General features: G+C 39.5%; 1 protein-coding gene across 4 annotated transcripts in view; it reads right to left on the bottom strand.

The window, feature by feature from the left end:
• Positions 1 to 20,981, bottom strand: part of TDRD9 (tudor domain containing 9) — a 154,007-nt gene that overhangs the window by 98,260 nt on the left and 34,766 nt on the right. For 3 of the 4 annotated variants that reach the window (XM_042447002.1, XM_042447003.1, XM_042447005.1), the window contains exons 2-4: positions 19,501 to 19,607; positions 5,704 to 5,804; positions 2,263 to 2,484 (exon numbers count right to left, since the gene is read on the bottom strand). In XM_042447002.1, coding sequence (XP_042302936.1) covers positions 2,263 to 2,484; positions 5,704 to 5,804; positions 19,501 to 19,607 — 430 coding nt within the window. The remainder of the gene's footprint in view (positions 1 to 2,262; positions 2,485 to 5,703; positions 5,805 to 19,500; positions 19,608 to 20,981) is intronic. The other variant, XM_042447004.1, reaches the window with a different exon arrangement.

Below are 20,981 nucleotides of genomic sequence, written 5' to 3'. Positions count from 1 at the left end.
CATGTGTAGGGGTAAAGTCAGAAAAGCTAAAGCGTAGAACGAACTCAGGCTTGCTAGAGATGTTAAGAACAACAAAAAGGGCTTTTTTGGATATGTCCGCAGCAAGAGGAAGAAGAAGGAAACAGTAGGGCCACTTCGTGGAGAAGATAGCAAAATGCGAACAGAAGACAGAGAAAAGGCACAATTACTCAACACCTTCTTTGCCTCAGTCTTCTGAGAAAAAGAAAAGGGTGCTCAACCTGAGGATAATGGAGCAGAGGACAGAATAGGGGAATTTCAGCACAGAATAAGTAAAGAGATAGTAGAGGAACACCTTATTAATCTAAATGAATTTAAGTCTCCGGGACCAGATGAACTCCATCCAAGGGTATTAAAAGAACTGGCAAATGTAATATCGGAGCCATTGGCAATAATCTTTGAAAACTCCTGGAAAACAGGAGAGATCCCAGCAGACTGGAGGAGGGCAAACGTTGTCCCCATCTTCAAAAAGGGGAAGAAAGAGGATCCCAACAATTATCGTCCAGTTAGTCTGACATCAATACCAGGAAAGATTCTGGAGCAGATCATTAAACAGAGAGTCTGTGAACATCTAGAAGGCAATGCCATAATCACAAAAAGTCAACATGGGTTTCAGAGAAACAAGTCATGCCAGACAAACCTAATCTCTTTCTTTGATAAAATTACCAGCTTGGTAGATGAAGGGAATGCTGTGGATATAGTATATCTTGATTTCACTAAGGCCTTTGACAAGGTTTCCCATGACATACTTGCAAACAAGCTGGTAAAATGTGGGCTAGACAAAGGAACTGTTACATGGATCTGTAATTGGTTGACCGGCCGAACCCAAAGGGTGCTCAACAATGGCTCCTTTTCATCCTGGAGAGAAGTGACCAGTGGGGTCCCACAGGGCTCTGTCCTGGGCCCAGTGCTATTCAACATCTTTATCAATGACCTGGATGACAGAATTGGGAGCATACTTATCAAATTTGCAGATGACACCAAATTAGGGGGAATAGCTAATACCCCAGAGGACAGGATCAAGATTCAAAATGACCTGAATAGACTAGAAAGCTGGGCCAAAGCTAACAAAATGAAATTCAACACGGAGAAATGTAAGGTATTGCACTTAGGGCGGAAAAATAAAATGCACAGATATAGGATGGGTGACACCTGGCTGAATGAAACTACGTGTGAAAGGGATCTAGGAGTCCAAGTAGACCACAAGTTGAACATGAGTGAACAGTGTGATGAGGCAGCTAAAAAGGCCAATGCTATTTTAGGCTGCATCAATAGAAGTATAGTGTCTAGATCAAGAGAAGTAATAGTGCCACTGTATTCTGCTCTGGTCAGGCCCCACCTAGAATATTGTGTCCAGTTCTGGGCACCACAATTCAGAAAGGACATTGAGAAACTGGAGCGTGTCCAAAGGAGGGCGACTAAAATGGTGAAGGGTCTGGAAACCATGCCCTATGAGGAATGACTTAGGGAGCTGTGGATGTTTAGCCTGGAGAAAAGAAGGTTAAGAGGCGATATGATAGCCCTGTTTAAATATTTGAAAGGATGTCATGTTGAAGAGGGAGCAAGCTTGTTTTCTGCTGCTCCAGAAAACAGGACCCGGAACAATGGATGCAAGCTACAGGAAAAGAGATTCCACCTGAACATTAGGAGGAACTTCCTGACAGTAAGGGCTGTTCGACAGTGGAATGCACTCCCTCGGAGGGTGATAGAGTCTCCTTCCTTGGAGGTCTTTAAACAGAGGCTGGATGGCCATCTGTCAGGGATGCTTTGATTTGGATTTCCTGCATGGCAGGGGGTTGGACTGGATGGCCCTAGTGGTCTCTTCCAACTCTATGATTCTATGATTCTACTTTTTAACTGATGTTTTTGTATAATTTTAATTTGTGCTGTTTTTAACTTGCTGTAAGATACCTTGACTAAGACCCTAAAGGCACTAGATAATCTGATCTTGGAAGCTAAACAGGGTCAGCCCTGGTTAATATTTGGATGGGAGATGGCTAATGAATACTATGTGCTGTAGGCTATATTGCAGAGGAAGGAACTGGCAAAATTCTGAGTATGCCTTGTCTATGAAAACCCATGAAATTCATGGGGTCGCCCTAAACTGACAGGCGACTTACACAAGCTGCCTTGAGCCCCATTATTGGGGGGAAAGTTGGCTATAAATGAAATAAATAAATTACTATAATTTTCCATTTCCAACATCAATACATGCTTTAATTTTGTGTAATGCATTGGAGGTACCTGGTAGCCCACAAGGTCACCTAGAGGCCACGATCTCTGCTTGCTAATCCACCTTGCAATGCTGCTGGCACCAATCTTCCTAGGTTGAGTAACAACAATGTTGCAGTAAGTAGAGTGCTGCGCACTATAATCCAGGACATATTGTGGAAGCTGAGTACTTTTGCCGCTACCAGTAGATCCACGTATAATGACCACCGAGTTGTTTTCAATCAGGGAAATTAGCTGTGTAAATGATAAAAAACATTAAAAAATCATTGTTACTGATGGTATGTTAAAAAGATGACAGGCCAGGATTTTAAAATGCATTTCTGTAGAGCCTGCTATACTTTATCATTTGCCTCTTAAACATTCCAAAACCGTAAGAATTTTCAGAGAGGTGGCTGTGTTTGTTTCGGTATAAAAAGAGAAAGGAGTATTTTGGCATCTTTAAGACTAACCAAGTTATTCAATTATAAAATATGAAAAAAAAATTAAATTTATTAACTATATTTATTATATTTATGGGCTGTAGTCCACGAAAGCTTGTGCTGAAATCCAATGATTAGTCCAAATGGTGTTACAAGATTCTTTTTCCCCTCTTCCCTTCTTTTTATAGATTTAGGTGGTCATTATCTTTTCTTCTCTTTCATGTAATTCAAAGTGTGGGTTAAGACGTTTCTCCTCTCTATTATTATTATTATTATTATTATTATTATTATTTTACCTCCAATACAATTCCTTGTCTTTGCAGCAATATTTGGAATGGCACAAGTTTACCAACTCAGCCCCAGTCCCTGTACTTTATTGTATCTAAGCCAAGGTATGTATAATTGAAGTAATCACACATTTTCCCTGCTTTACTCATGCTATCATTTCCCCCTTCCTCTACACATCTTCCCAATATCTACTTTACATTATAAGAACTGTGGAACGCATTAGCAAGTATTAGAGTAGGTCTTATGAAATTACAACTATATTTTTTGCAGCAACATTCAGACAATAATATTAATAACAAGAAAACTGTATTGCGTTCTACTAACAAAATAATGACGGAAAATGGAACCACCAAAGGTGTTAACTATAACAAGCAATTTCATAATCTAAAATATTTCTAGAAAACATGATATGGAATAAATAATTATTTATTCACAATACAACCATCAGGTGAGAACACACTAAATCAATGTCAAAAGTTCCATATATCATTAGATGAAAAAGTCACCGGAATGTTTTCAGTTCATCCAAATTGCTCGTATGGCAAGGATCAGTCAACCAATTTCATAGGACCAATTCCATAAAGTATACTGTTAACAAGGAATAACCATGAAATCTTTATCTGAAGACTGGTAAGCAAATTCCTCAGAGAATGCCTTGTTACAGCACATTTTGTGGAATTGATCCTATGGTAATGAAAATGCTTGTTATTGTTAACATGCTTAGTGGTTCCATTTGCCATCATTCTTTTGTCAACAGGGCACAGTACAGTTTTCTTGTTATTAGTACTATTACACATACACACACACACACACACACACACACACACACATTGCGCCCGCGTCATACACGGGCGTGCTATACACAGCTTTCAGCTTATGCTGAAAGCTGCCTGACAAAGAGAAATTGGCACATGTATGCCTCACCACGCCATGCACACAAGCCCCATTAGTTTCAATGGGGCTCAAGCACACACGGAACCTGCCTTAGGCAGCAGGGTCCAGAACGGATCCCTGCATAAGGCAAGGGTGCACTGTATATATATTCAAAAACCTTAGCCTAACACTTGCTAGTGAATAGTTGAATGAATTTTGGAGTTGGAATCCATCCTAGCTGTGCTCTGTAAAACATCATGTACACAGATGGCACTACTTTAATAACAAACAGAAGAAAATAACCTACGTATAGATAAGTTTGTGATAAAAAAATTGAAATTTCTGAAGAATAAAATTTTAAAGAGATGGGATGGGAAAAATGTGGCCCCTGCAGACTTCATGCAGCCCCCAACCACTCCTTTGCAATCCTCAAAGTCCACAAAACACTCTTAAAACTTCTCCACCCCTCCACACACTACTCATGCCAAAACAAAACCAGATGCTACTGATGTCACTTCCCGTCTGGTGGGAATAGATCACTGTGACCCTCTGGAAGGTAGCTCAGGCCCACCACCACATACAATACAATTGTCCCTTCAAATTTGGTGAGGTTGGGGCACAGGACCCCCGTGAATGTGGGGAAAATGCAAATAACAAAAACACTATGTTTTTACCTGAGATAACACCTCTCTAGGAATCTCTAGGTCCTCCAGTGCAACTCTGAGGTCACCATCTCCCAGACATTGACCATAGAATTGCATTGGAGGAGCTACAGATCCCCAGTGGAGTGTTCTCTCTAGGAATCTCTAGGTCCCCTTCAGTGCGACTTTTGGTTAAAGTTGACCGCAGAGTTGCGTTGCAGGACCTAGAAATTCCTAGAGAGAACATACTAATAAAACCTGTGAATAATTAAATCCACAAAAGTCAAATATGGAAGGACGAGTGCAGTTTATTCCACTGCTAACCCCAAGTAGAGTAGATATGAATTGAGCCATCTTGAATCCCAATTCTGGGGAACATAGGCAGGATGTAGTTATTATTTCTTTTATTTTTAATAACAATATATAAATGATTAATCAATAACACCATTGTAAATCCCACTGATTCAAAGGATATACTCTAATGGGAACTGGTACTTGGATTTACACCAAAACTATGGCCAAGATCCCACATGGGAGACATTTCTAAGATGATCTTGTAGCACCTTCAAGACTAACTGAAAGAAAGAAAATGGCAGCATAAGCTTTTGTAGACTCCAGTCTACTTCCTCAAATCTTTGCTGCCAACTTCTTTCTTTCAGTTAGTCTCACTGGTGCTACAAGATCTCTCTTCACAAAATAAAAATGCTTTAAGAACAATTAAATTAACACAGTTAAAACAGTATAAACTTAACATTAGAAACATACAAAAGTTTAGAAACATAATCTAAAATACATATGCTATATAAAAGCCACCCAGTCATGATTTGAAAAAGCCCGCCTGAAAAGCCTGCCTGTCAGTGAGACATGCTGTGAAAAGATGTTAGAAGAGGACTTTGCAAGGGCACTTACAATCATGGCAATGGTGCCACTATCATAAACATGAATACCAAAATTTGAAAGGTCATATGTCTAGCTTCTGACATTGTAAACAGGATGCCAAGCTATTGTTTATTGCAAAGCAAAAACCCTTTCCAAAAAGATTTTTAATGACAATTCACACTCCAAGCAAAATCAACCAGACAAAAGCTTGGAGAGTAAGAAGAGAATTGTAATTTTTACAAAGCAAACATTTACCAAATGCTGAATCCTATTTTGGGAGAAAGGTGAGATATAAAACCCATATATATATATATATATATATATATATATATATATATGCCAAAACAATTTACCTGTTCCTTGTATCTTGAAATAGGCAAATCAGGATAGTTGTAATTGCCCACAGGCACACACTTCACAGGATTTGATTCATGCTGAGACAAAGCTGAATTTACTCAAAAAGAACAGAAATACAAGTTAGTCAAGTGTTCCCAGAAATAACAAAATCCAAATTTCTCAGAGTGGGCTAGCGGAAAATACTGAAAGCAATGTAGCACACGGCAACTGGTCTGAAGCCAAATAACAACAGCAACGGAAAATGTTGTTGTATTTATTTACAGTCAGCCCTCCATTTTCGCAGGGGATCTGTTCCAGACTTCTCTGCGAAAATGGATACTCGCCGATATTCAAGCCCCACAAGTTCCACCAAAACTGTGTGAAGCTCTCATGACTTCAGCACCAACTCTCCTCTACTTCAACCTGTTTTTAGTTTTGCTTTTTTGAGGCCTAAATTATGGATTTTGATATGACTTGTGGATAAACTGAGGGCAAAACGTAGGGGCGTATTACAAAGGATGTAAAGCAGTGTTTTCCAAAATTTGGTCCTCCAGATGTTTTGGATTTCAGCTTCTAGAATGCTTGATTGTTGGCCAAACTGGCTAGAGCTTCTGGTAGCTGAAGTCCAAAATACCTGGAGGACCAAAGTTTGGGAATCACTGATGTAAAGGATGAAACAAAGGAAAATGATGCCGAAGAACTTATAAAATTCCAGCAGACATAAAACTTTGGGCTCACCCTAAAGACTGAATGGATATTTTTTAAGTAAATTAAGTAATATTAAGTAAAATATATAACACCTTACTGAAAAGATCCCTAGAAGAAGTGGAAATTTAAGATTCTATGATAAAATAGGCACAAGAATTGGGATACAATTTGGACTTGGAAAAATGGGAAAAAGCTAGATTAAAAACAAAAAATTTTACTGTAGCACAAACAATAAAAGAAAATTATTTTAAAGTTGTAAATAGATGGTATCAAACACCATGTTCAGTAGAAAAAATATACAAATTAAAGGATAACCAGTGTTGGAGATGCCAAAAAGAAACAGGGACACATTTGCATATGTGGTGGCAATGCACATATATAAAGTCTTTTTGGGTAAAGATTCATTTGGAAATAAAGTTAATATTAAAAATTGATTTTCAGTTTAGACCAGAAATATATCTGTTAAACATGACCTCATTATTAGACCCAGAGGAAGAAAGGAAACATTGGAAAATATTATTATACTTAATTTCGGCTGCCAGAAAGATAATAGCAAAGAACTGGAAATTACCTATAACCCCCACAAATAGAGACTTGGCAAAATGAAATATGGGAACTGAAAGATCTAGATAGATTAACAGCATTAATAAATAACAAAGATGTGGTTAAATGGGGAAAGTATTGGGAAGCTGTAAGACTTTACTTAACGGCTGCTCAGTAAGGAGAGGTACAAGAAACAAAACTTTTTTATTCATACCTAGAGATAGGGGAATAAGATTTTGTATTAAAAGATAAAATTATACAGTTTCTTGTGGAAAGTTCTCAGGTGTAAGTCTAATATACAACAGATTTATAGCTTGTTGATATAGGTTGATATATGTTTTTATTTACCCTGTTGTAAAAATGTATTGTAAAAATTTAACTTGTTGTAAAAACGCAAGCTTTGTAAAATAAAGATATATTAAATTTAAAAAAAAAGACTGAATGGATGAATGGATGAGGAGGGAACTATACTCATCCCTTCATATTCGCTGGGCTTAGGGGCACAGGACCCCCTGAATGTGGAAAAACTGGAAATAACAAAAACACTATGCTTTTACTTGAGATAACACCTTTCTAGGAATCTCTAGGTCCTCCAATGCAACTCTGTGGTCAATATCTGCCAGACAGTTATTATATTTATTTATTATATTTATTTGTTTCCTGCTCTTTTCCCAGGACTGGGGCTCAGAGCGGCTTACTGACCACAGAATTGCACTGGAGGAGCTACAAATGCCTAGTGGCGTTTTCTCTCTAGGAATCTCTAGTCTAGGTCCTTCAGTGTGACCTTTGGTTAAACAAACAAACAGTTTCATTTATATACCACTTCATACTGAACTAAGCGGTTTACAAATGTAAGCTGATTGCCCCCAACAATCTGGGTACTCATTTTAGCAACCGTGGAAGGAGGCAAGCCTAAGTCAAGCTTGAGCCCTTTTGCTGGTATTGAACTAGCAATCTCATGGTTTTGAGGGAGTTGCTGTAGTACAGGCATTTCAACACTGTGCCACTTTAAGGGCTCCTTAAAGTTAACCAGAGTTGTACTGGACAACCTAGATATTTCTAGGGAGAACATATTAATAAAATCCATGAATAATCAAATCCACAAATGTCAAAGCCGCAAATGTGGAGGGATGAGTGTACATAAATGGTGGCTGTTTGTATGTGTGGGGAAGATGACCAGTCACAAGCAGACATAGGACTTTATCATATGGGAGAAAAGTGTCCTCCTCCTGTCATTAAATCGTGTTAATCATGCAATCTAGGAGAAGATTATCACATCTCCGCGTGGTTATGCCATTCTTGTCCCGTCTGTAAACAGTAATGGACGTGTCATTTGGTATTAACAGAAACTCTCGTTAATACCAAATGATGGGCCCATAACTGTTTACAGACGGGACAAGAATGGCATAAGCACACAGGAGTGTGAAAATGAAGATTTTCATACCTGGCTGCATTGCTGCTAAAACGTCCTCCAAACGACCCTAAAAGGTGGGGGAAGTGCCTGCGTCTGAAAGCCAGGCGCACTTCCTGAATCGCCATGGAAACATCCCTCTTCACAGGAAATCCTCTCCCAGGAATGTTTCAGGGATGCAAAAGAGGGAGCCACGTTTCCATGGTGATTCAGGATGCACTCCTGGCTTTCAGGCACAGGTGCTTCTCCCACCTTTTAGGGTTGTTTGGAAGTTGTTTTAGCAGTGATGCAGCCAGGTATGAAAATCTTCAATCTTCCCCCCGATCACGCGATTAACAGGATTTAATGACGGGAGGAGGATGCTTGCCTCCTCCGTGTAATAATCCCCTAAGAAAACACGCACATGCCTATTTTATCAATGCTCCTTTGACAGGAAATGCCAAAGCTGCCAACATTTCCTCCACCCAGGCATATGAAAAGACCAGAAGCAGCACCATGGCAGAAACAGGAGAGGTGCTTGATGCTTCTTATAGGTTCTCCTGGGAAGGACTAAGCTCTCACCTTTTGCCATTCTATGCAGAGAAGGGGATGTTCCTTTTCTGATAAGGGTTAGGGTACAGTACTTACATTGACCCATGGATTAGCTGACCCAGGTTTTTAGAGTCAATTTTTTTCACTAAAATCTCTACACTTATACAGGAATATATACAGTAATTATTTCATACAGTTATAAATTTGTACTCCACATAACATGTAGGCAAGGAAATATGCACTCCAAACAAAAACAATAAAGCTCAAAACATCGTAAAATAAAAGCTTGCACACACATACTTAAATACTAAAAAAAAATAGTTGTCCCTCTGTTTGTGCGGACTTCAGATCCAGATCCCTTGCTTACTCGTGAGGAGCAAATGGAGGGACCTAGAATCTGGTGCGCGCCCAAGAGGCCGTGCCGCCATTCAAACCAACAGGGTTTTAATATTGGCTGATTTCTATTTTGGGGGGTCTGAAACAGATCCCCTGCGAAAACAGAGAGGCAACTACACAAAAATAGATTTGCTGTTGTTATTAACCAACCTCGAGTCGATACCAACTCATGGTGACCCTATGGATGAGACATCTCCAAGACTTTGTCCTCCACTGCTCTGCTTAGCTCCAGAAAACTCACACCTGTGATCTCCTTAATAGAGTCCATCCATCTAGCATGCAGTCTTATTCTCGTTCTACTACCCTCTACCTTTCCTAGCATTATTGTCTTTTCCAGTGATTCATGCCTTCTCATGATGTGGCCAAAGTATAACAGCCTCAGCTTAATCATCTTAGCTTCCAGGGAGACGTCCGGCTTGATCAGTTCTAGGACCCATTTGTTTGTCTTTGGGACCATCTAAAAATAGATAGCATTTTAATGAGAATTGTATCAATTAACTCTTAAAATACTGAAAGTTGTGCTCCCCACCTGCCTGATCATCAGTCTAAACAATACAATAGTCCCACAGTACCCTCTGGGATTTGGTGCATAGATCCCTCATGGATACAAAATATGGATGCTTAAGTCCTATATAGTAAAATGACGTCTCTTATATAAATAGCAAAATCAAGTTTTTCTTTTTGGATTTTGAAAAAATAATTTTAAAGCCATGGATGGTTGAATCCGTGGATATGGAGCGCCAACTTTTCATACAATATGATTTTTGCAGTGGTGTTTACCCAAGTGAGAAAAGATGTCTATTTATAATAATAATAATAAATAATAAAATTTTATTTCTATACCGCTATTCCAGCGATCACAGCGGTGTACATATTTGCCACAGCACATGATTTTCCTCACTTAGGGAATCTTATATTTAGTATGCTTTGTTTTAGTCATTAGTAGACAATCATAAACTTAATTCGTATGTCTGATTGCAATCTCTGAGAAAATCCCATTGAGAAGGTTATAAGATAATTGATTTAATCATAGAGTTTGCAAATTCCCACTAATGCCTAGTCTGAGCCTTAGTAAACCAACCTAACCTTCCTTGAGAGAGGGTCCAATTATGGAAGGCCACTCTGGAAAAGACTCTTTCTCAAGTCCCCAACAGTCTAGCATCTTCCAGCCACACAGATTCCAGACAGTAGGGGTCAGGGAAAGGCCTCCTGCCAAGACTGATAATATTAAGCTGAAGTTAATAAGAGCCTGTCAAAGAGATTCTGAAGAGGAGTCGGGGGATCAGTGAGAGAAAGAGAAGCTACAAAAGCAAGTGAGCAAAGCAGAAATAAAAACCAGAAAACAAGGTTTTAAATACTGTATTTGGAAAGCCTAGAGGAATAAGGCCTTTGAGAATAATGACAACTCAAGGGGTCTCGTGACCATTCTCAAGGTCAGTTCAACATAAAAGAGACCTCAATCCTTCTTCACAAAGAACCAACAATGCTTTGAGCACAGTGGTTCCTGACTATGGATGCTTGATGTTCAAACTACTGGAAAAGAGATTCCACTTAAGCATTAGGGGGAACTTCCTGAGGGTAAGAGCCGTTTGACAGTGGGATGAACTGCTTCAAAGTGTGGTGGAGTCTCCTTCTTTGGAGGTTTTTAAACAGATGTTGGATAGCCATATGTTGGGAGTGCTTTGATGGTGTCTTCCTGCATAGCAGAATGGGGTTGGAAAGGATGACCCTTGTGGTCTCTTCCAGATCTACGATTCTACGATCTCTCATCACCTCTGACAAATGGCCATTCTGGCTGTATATAATTGGAGTTGTGATCCGACAACATCTGGAGACCACCAAGCTGGACCAAAAAGATAAACTGCACACCACCTCAAAGAGTTTTAATCAGGAGTCTACAAAGACAGCTGCTGAGTAGCCACTAAGGACCACCGGACTATGACTGCCTGGGACAAAATAACACAAGCTTATTCTTCTCAACACTGTCTGCGTATTGGGAAGAATATTGGGTTAAGGAGGTTTCCCAGCTGGTTGTGTGTACTACCCCATATCTCAGAAGGTTTGCAAAGTATTTAAAATATATTCTACTATTTTAATGTTAAATGTTTTAAACTTTATCAATTAATTAACTTTTTTTAAATGTTCTATTTATACTCTTTAATGTTTTTCTATTGTTCTCAATTTGTATGGTTTTGAACTTGTGAGCTGCCTTGAGTCCCGATATCAGGAGAAGGAAAGATATAAAAAAATAAATATAGGGTTAATCTTCCTTATCCAAAATGCTTAGGAGCAGAAAGTGTTTTGGATTTTAGATTTTGGGGCATTTTGGAATGCCTGTATTTGCATATACGTACATAATGAAATATCTTGGAGATGGGTCCCAAGTCTAAACATAAAATTCATATAAACATAGCCTGAAGGTAACTTTATACACAATATTTTTAATAATTGTGTGTATAAAACAAGGTTTGTATACACTGAACCATCAGAAAGCAAAGGTGATGCCATCTCATCCACCCATGAAAAAGTTTCAGTTTTTGGAATATTTCAGATTTTAGAATTCTGGATAAGGGTGACTATTATTTATTATTATTATTATTATTATTATTATTATTTTCTGAGAGATTTATTTATTTCTTTACTTTGGATCCCATCTCTCTTCCAGCAAAAGACTCAAGAAGGCTTACAACAAAGTTATAGGTTATAGCTTGAGCCCAGACTATCTGAAAAATCCTCTACACGAGCCCTCCTTAATTTTAAGATCTTTGTAGGAGGGCCTTCTGTCCATCCCAGATGATGTCGTACTTATTCAGGACTTAACCCATGAATATCTAGGAACGCTCCAGCAACAAGATTGTAAGCCTGAGGGCAGGGAACCGTCCAATTAAAAAGATTGTATGTACAGCGCTGTGTAAATTTACAGCGCTTTATAAATAAAGGTTAATAATAATAATAATAATAATAATAAACAAACAAACCATTCCCAGGACTTCCCCGTGAATGGTATGTTGCTGGAGCATTCCTGGATCTTCATGGGTTAAATCCTGGATAAGCACAATGTGTCTGAAAATCTTTTGCCAAGTTTGCCAAGAGTAGGCCTTTTACTCCTGGCTTTTTCCTCATCTGATAATCTCCTACAGTAGTACTGTATGCTACTACAGCAGTAGAGTCAGGACAAACAGGGTAAGAAAAAGCAGTGACCACAAAAATGGCCATGTACCAGAGCCAGCTAGTAACTCAGGACCCCACATATAAAGACCTAACTCTGAAGACTAAAGTGAGAATACTTTAAGCCATTTTATTCCCTATCACCATCTACGGATGTGAGAGCTGGACAGTGAAGGAAGTAGATAGAAAGAAAATCAACTCCTTTGAGATGTGCTGGAGAAGAGTGCTGAGGATACCATGGGCAGGCAAGAAGACAAACAGGAAGAAACAGAAGAAGACCACATGCCAGATGGTTAGACTCAACAGGGAGGACACAGGCCTTGATCTGCAGGACCTGAGCAAGGTGGAGAACAGCAGTTCTTGGAGATGTCTCATCCATAGGGTTGCCATAAATCAAGCTCGACTTAAAAAACCACAACAACACAATAACAGAAGTGGTGTGCATTTTGTAGAGTGGAGTGGGAATCATGTGGTTCTCTAAATGACACTGGATTGCAACTCCCAGTATTCTCTACCATTGACTATGCTACCTAGAAGTGCTGGGACTAGCAAGTGCTCAACATCTGGAGGGCCAAACAATTCCTATCTCAGGTATGGAAAGACTGCCTCCTCTCCATACCAAGGGCAAGCATAAGGTAGATCAGGATCTACTCACAGGTCTCTGGCTAATTTGCAACAGATCCCAAATTATTTTTTATTCCCAGCTGCTTTAGAACATAACATGTTCTTTTTTGCTCCAAATTAGGCCATTAAATCAAGGAGATATATATGCCAACCACATACCCTGATCTGTATGGCTACCTCTCTTTGCAAGATGCTAATTTGTACTTGGCTCCTCCAGTGGATACCTAGGTTCCAGGGGGGAAAGCCTGGAAGCATCAGGTTTGCCCACTTTTGCTTTATGCCACTGAGATTTTGTCCTTCCAATGAAGCATCTGAAACTGTTGGTGGTAGGAAATTGACAGGTGACTCGAAGGCACATACAAACACACAAGTACACACACAGGATCAAACACAAAGGGAAAAGAGACAGGGTTGCAAACTAAAACTTTTATTCAGATATTTTCAGATAAAAGGTTTTGCTTACAGTCTTCTTCCTGGGCTCAAATTTGAGAATGTGATTCAGAATCAAGCAACACCTCCCCACTCCCAGTTCTCTGAATCATCCTGGATTATTTACACAAATTATGTTGTCTCATTAGTTTATCTGACAGCAGTCTTCCCACCAAAGCAACTTCTTTAGGAAGAAAAATACAATTCCTTTTGCTTGCTCACCTTTATCATGCTATAAATAATCTACATCCATTTCTATTCTATATATCCCTCACCCACGCATATAATATTCTTCCAAAGAACCCATACTTTCAATGAGAGAGTTTAATTGGATTTCTACAAGTTTGCTGGATTTGCATTATTTGTGGTTTTGTGAAGGAACTGGCTTTTCTGGTGGCAAAACCTGGACATTTTGTAAGCAAAGACACACAAACACATAAATCCCTTTGCCCTTGCTGATACAGCACTTCAATTACTGAAGAACATAAATAGGATTTGACAGATGAAACAGCAGCAGATTGTGCCCGATATTCTTACAGTACCCTCTCACTCCCATATTTCTGTGCAAGGCTCTCTTAGAATCATAGAATCATACAATCATAGAGTTGGAAGAGACCGCAAGTGCCATCCAGTCCAACCCCCTGCCATGCAGGAAATCCAGATCAAAGCATCCCCGACAGATGGCCATCCAGCCTCCGTTTGAAGACCTCCAAGGATGGAGACGCCACTACACTCCTAGGAAGTGTGTTCCACTGTCGAACAGCCCTTACTGTCAGGAAATTCCTCCTAATGTTGAGGTGGAATCTCTTTTCCTGGAGTTTGCATCCATTGCTGCGGGTCCTAGTGTCTGGAGCAGCAGAAAACAAGCTTGCTCCCTCCTCAATATGACATCCCTTCAAATATTTAAACAGGGCTATCATATCACCTCTTAACCTTCTTTTCTCCAGGCTAAACATCCCCAGCTCCCTAAGGCGTTCCTCATAGGGCATGGTTTCCAGACCTTTCACCATTTTAGTCGCCCTCGACACACTCCAGTTTCTCAATGTCCTTTTGAATTGTTGTGCCCGAAACTGGACACAAATTCCAGGTGGGGCCTGACCAGAGCAGAATATAGTGGCACTATTACTTCCTTGATCTAGACACTATACTTCTATTGATGCAGCCTAAAATTGCATTGGCCTTGTTAGCTGCCGCATCGCACTGTTGGTTCAACTTGTGGTCTACTTGGACTCCTAGGCGGGACACAAACCGCCATATAGTACGTCTTCTATACGTACTAGGGTTAGGAAGGGGCGGTGCTTCTGCACCCCCCTAACCCTAGTACGTATAGAATACGTACAACATGGCGGCGCCCCTTCCACATGGGAGTCGCCATGTTTACGTACTGGACGCATAGCGTCCAGACGTGTCGCGGCGCCTATGACGTCACGAATGCGCCAGCGGCGCCTCGCGACGTCGTAAAGGTGCCGCAAAAAGAAGCTCCAAAATGGAGCTTCTTTTTTGCTCCGCGCGGGAGCCGCGCGGTTTGGCTGCTGCGGCTCCCGCGCGGAGCAAATGGCGCTGGCGGGAGACCGCTGCAAAGCGGCGGTCTGTATCCTGCCCTAGATCCCTTTCACATGTTGTCTCCTTAAGCCAGGTGTCCCCCATCCTATATCTGTGCATTTCATTTTTTCGCCCTAAGAGCAGTACCTTACATTTCTCCCTGTTGAAGTTCATTCTGTTAGCTTCATTCACCAGTCTTTGTCTGCTTTGGCATCTTCTGTAGGGGCAGAGAATTCCCATCATCCTTAATCAGCATGGGAGCCGGGGATAATGGGAGTCACTGTCTGGCCCATCCAGAGGTTGGCAAGTACAGGAAGTCTCATAACTTATTAGTCATTGCTTTAGCTCAATGGTTCTTAGGCTACCTAATGGAGGACCAGCAAGGTTATCCACTCATGTTCCTGGAATTAGCATCACACTTGTGCCCACTAACTACAACTGTCTCTTTCTTTCCTGGAAACTTAGTGTGGATTGACAGCCAATAGCTTGCAGACTGGCATCAGTCCATGTCATGACTTTGAGGAGCAGTACAAAAGGCTATATAAAACACAAAATAAATCAGAAAGGGTACACAGTTAGGGAGAAAAAAAGAATGCCATGCACATCTGGCCTGTAATGATCTAGTTGATTTATCAAGAACGGATGCTGAGTGTGGCCTACGTGAATGCTACTTGGCAGATATCTTGCTCTGTATATAACTGCAGAGTTCATTTCACATTCAAAAATATAAGTATACCTAAACAGTATGTCTACACTACAGTTATAGCAGTTTGAGATCACTCACAGCTTTAATTTACAGAATCCTTGGACTGATGATCTAGGCTGCATCCGCACTGCAAAAACAATCCAGCTTGACACCACTTTAAATACCAAGACTCCATGCTATGGAATTATGTGAACTGTAGTTTGCTGTAACATCAGAGATCTCTGACAGAGCAGACCTGTCTCTAAAGGATGGATAACATTTTTGTTGTTGCTGCTGCTGTTGTTGTTGTGTGCCTTCAAGACGTTTCCAACTTATGGCAACCCTATCAACACATACTTTACTCCAATGTCCAGTTTAAACATTGTAAGAAATTAATGAATCTTATTACCACAGTCCCTTCCCACGTCCCTTCTTGGTATACACTCATCTCTCCACATTCGCTGAGGTTAGGGGTACAGGACCCCATGAATGTGGGAAAACCACAATTAACCAAAACACTATGTTTTACCTGAGAGAAAACCTCTCTAGGAATCTAGATCCTCCAGTGCAACTCTGTGGTCAACATCTGTCAGACATTGACCATAGAATTGCACTCGAGGAGCTAAAATGGCTAGTAGAGTGTTCTCTCTAGGAATCTCTAGGTCTTTCAGTGCGACTTTTGCTTAAAATTGATCATAGAGATGTGCTGCAGAATCCAAATATTCGTAGAGAGAAAATATTAATAAAATCTGTGAATAACCAAATTTGCAAAAGTCAAAGCCGCAAATGTGGAGGGACAAGTGTACTCTAAATCAATCCATTAACTCCCAATCGATTAATTCATCCAAACTGGGAAACTGTGCTTACCAAGGTTGTAACAAGTCATGAACTAAAACCATAATTTGAAGTGGTTTGGAACAATTACTGGCTTATTCCAACACTGGCTTATTCAAAGTTCAACCATAGTTTCCTGGTTGATATGTAACAGAAAACTACGTCCAATCTGAGATTTCCTCACTTACAGCAGAAGGACCAAAAAGGAGGAGGGAAGGGATGATTGGGCAAAAGACTTATGAATATCTGAATTTATTAATAAAACCAAGATGTGTAATCATATTGTTAACAATATTAACATTATATTGATCATTACAGTATAAACTCATGTATAAGTGTAGAAATTTTATTTAAAAAACCTGGGTCAACTTATCCATGTGTCAAAGTAAGGACAGTGGGCCCTTGGTATTCACTGGGGTTTGGTTCAAGAATCCCCTGTGGATACTGAAATCCGTGGATGCTCAAGTCCTATTAAATACAATGGCATAGTGAAATGGTGTCCCTTATACAAAGTAGCAATATCAAGCTTTTCTTTTTGGAATATATATCTTTTTGCAATATTTTCAAGCCATGGGTGGTTAAATCCATGGATAAAGAATCCGTGGACATGGGGGGGGGGCTGTACTTTAACTCTTATAAAAAAAATAAGGACATTTGTGTATGTTTATCAGTTTTTCTGGGTTAAAATCCGGCAAAGTTATCACATTAAAGTTAAAGGTTAGAAGCACTGCTAATGAAGTCGTTACATTCTTTGTTTTGCCTTTTCATCCTTTTTGAGGCATGTGCATTTTTTTTTAGCCCCAATGGGATCTGGTTGTCTCCCTCACACATCGCAAAGCCATGATTTATCACAGTTCCCTCCACATCCTTCTGGCCTTTAGGGTGAACATAAACAATTATGCCTTCCAGAATTTTGTAAATTTTGCAAATTTTGTAAATCCTTTGGAATCATTCTCTTTTGTTTTGTCCTTTACATCGTTTGTAACATGCCCTTAGGTTTTACTCTTGACATATCCACAGGTCATATCAAAATCCATAATTTTGGCCCCCAAACCTACCCTCGACTTACACATGAGGTCAACGTCTTATATTAATATGGAAATCCAATATGTATGGTATATTACTGTCAGGGTTACAGAAATGATACCCAAGAAGTTCTCTTATAGTTTCTCTCTCTCCTTCATTTTGGCTACAATAAGCATCTCAATCTTCAGTTTTTTTGTAACAACTCAGGAAATAGCAAAAGATTAACTTTGCCAAAATATAGAATTTATTTATATCCCAAGTTTTGGATTCTACAATGGATCAAGATACACAATTAACACATAGAATTTTTGACATGATCCTTTCTTTTTTAATTAAAAAAATCAAAAGAATGTTTATTATAAGGTCTATCATAAAGTAGGTTATTTAAATAAGGCAGCAGTTATTTAATATTGACATTTATTTTTAAAGAGAGATAGTATACATGAAGTCTCTAAGAAACTTTATATAAATGCTATTTATCATTAGCAATTAATCCACTCATAATGTAGTAAATTGAATGTTAAAGTGCCTAACTTTAACTTGACTGTGCTGTCACTAAGAATTAACATTGCCCTTCCCCAGACACCCATTTATTTTTTTTAATACAGCTTTCTGGCCAGGTTTCTTCTAAATATATTCCTTGGAAAGATTCATGTACACCATAGCATTCTGTCACAGCACTACAATGCTGGCTGGCTACCCACCCTCTGGCAAATTCATAGATGTCAGTATAGAAACATCAACAGTTCTGCGTGATTTGACCAATGCTAGAGGAAATTTCAAAGTGCTAGAAGAAAATGTTTATGGCAGTGTTGGAAAAATCCCAGGAGCTTCATTGCCAGGTGCCTAGAAGTCTGATGATGACACCTACAAATTCTAGGACACCAAGAATTTTATTCACTTATTTAGTTCAGTCATCCCTGAATATTTTCCAGAATGCTTTAAAAATACAATGGGGTCCTGGTATCAACTAGGGTTTGGTTCCAGGACCCCCTATGGATATCAAAATCCATGGATGCTCAAGTCCCATTAAATACAATGGCAGAGTAAAATAGTGTTCCTTATATAATATGGAGAAATCAAAGAATCTTTGGAAAACACACACACATACACACACAGCAATTTCTCTAATGTGCTATGGGAGGGAAACCTGCTGAAGTCAGAGACTGATCCATGAGTAGTGGAAGCTCTATCACAAAGTCTCTCATTTCTCCTAACCGGAACATGAGCAGAGAAGGGAAAGTATTTATTGATCTCTTAATCTATTTAACATTGTGCCTTTCCCTCAATATGGGAACCAAGGCCAAGCCTCTGCACCAGCGGAGTTCAGTTCCAGATACACACACACATGGATGCTAAAATACATGGGATCTCAAGTCTAATTTCCTTCAGTGGATGCCAATGTTTGTATGGTGCGCATGTGTGCACGTGCCGCTATTCACGATAATGGAGTGGCGTAAATGGTGCGAAGACACCAACCCGCTGACAGCTAGTCCACTGATACGGAGGGCTAACTGTACTATCTTATCATCTCCCGTTGCTGACTGGAGATAACAGAAGGACTCTTGCCCTGCCCTACTTACCATCCTAATAGGAAAGATGGATGGTTACGTTTTTCCCATCCCAACCAGAAGGTTCACTATTATGAGAGAAGGCAATGTTTGACCTATGCCTTTTAGAAAAATCAGATGGCAGGCTTTCCAGCCAGGGATAATTCATGCTCAGGTCCATTTTGTGAGATCTGGTCAAACTATCAAACTATCCCCTAACAAACCCCTGACAAGCTATCCTTCCATACACCGGATTTTAACCCAACCTTTCCAAATTCAAGATTTTACCTCTATTCTTACAACTGACACTTGAATGAATAAGTCTTTTTATGGTTAAGGAGGAAAGGGGCTATTTTTTTTATTTTACCTGGTTCACAGGAAGGCCAACTGCTGTCTCTTGCATTAACTTCTTCTGCTTCCAGTTGTCTGTATCTTTTGACATATTCAACTCCAGCCCTCTTCTCACTATGTATCCTAGGGGTTGGAAGGGGAGACAAACTCTTATTTTATGAACTCAAAAAGTCAGCAACCCAACAATTCCAAAACATACCTCTCTTTGAGAACTCCCATGAAAAATAATCTTAAATGGATTACAAAAGTTAGTTTGGGATGCCTCTTTTTTTTTTACCTTACCCTCAAATATAAGTATTACATTTTCTGAACAATAAAGCATTTGAGCTCCCCCCCAGAGACTTTTAAAAATCTAGAAATTTCAGGATAATATTTTCATTAGAGAGCCAGCACCATGTAGTAGTTTGAGCATTTGTCTACTACTCTGGGGATCAGAGTTCAAATCCCTGCTTGGGCATGAAAACCACTGGGTGACTTTAAACAAGTCACATCCTCTCAGCCTCAGAGGAAAGCAATGGCAAACCAACTCTGAACAAATCTTCCCAAGAAAACCCTAGGAAAGGGTTGTTTTAGGGTTGCTGTAAGATAGAAATTACTTGAAGGCACACAGCAACAACTACAAACTTTCATTAAGGATCACTAAAAAGTGGTAAGCAAACACTACAATGACTTAGGTAGCATGTACAACCCTTCACAATGGGAAGAAAGTTATTTAGGTCCAGCATTAAGGGAAACTGGGGATGCTTCCATTGCAGATCTTGAAAATTATTTTTTCAGACTACAGTTCTCAGAATTCCTCAGCCAGAATGAACACTGTGCTGGCTAAAGGTTCTGTGATTTAAGTCCAAAAAGTAACTTTTCCAAGGTCTAGCCCCCTTATATCTTTTAGTCTATGACTATAATACAATCCAGATTCCCTCCCAACAGTTAACTCTGTATCCCATCATCACATTTTTCAAAAACTTGCAAAATGTATTTTAATTTCCCAGGTACATTATTTGATCCTAACAGCAAAAACATGGCTGTACTCTTCAGTTGTTCTTCGATTAACTTGCTCAATTTTCTAGATACCTGGGCTTTGAAAATCCAAGGAAGTTTAATTTTCAAATACTTCTTGGGCACATCTTTTGTTTCATTCATACTACTGGCTATAACAATTATTAAACACTGACCAAAAAAATAAAGTCAAATTAGTGAAAGGAAAACCCATCTGTCCTTTAGAAGAATTATTACCAGAAGGAACATTCTGTTTCACACTAGAAATAATTGGCATATTGACACTAAACAATCTCACAACACTACTGGGAAGGTTAGGCTTTGAATGAATTCAGAGAATTCAAAGGTCTTCCCTGACTTCAAGCTATGAAATGACATTGGTGAGCCAATACTACCACAAGAAAAAATAAATCCATATAAATGATGCCCCAAAGGAACCATTAACACAAATCGTACACTTAACATACATGCAGATACTTACGTAAATAAGGAAGGAGAATT

Source organism: Sceloporus undulatus, chromosome 1 (assembly GCF_019175285.1).
Source record: "Sceloporus undulatus isolate JIND9_A2432 ecotype Alabama chromosome 1, SceUnd_v1.1, whole genome shotgun sequence".
In the NCBI taxonomy this organism is placed as follows: domain Eukaryota; kingdom Metazoa; phylum Chordata; class Lepidosauria; order Squamata; family Phrynosomatidae; genus Sceloporus; species Sceloporus undulatus.
The sequence above is the reverse complement of the archived record's forward strand: the minus strand, read 5'-3'. Positions and strand labels throughout refer to the sequence as shown.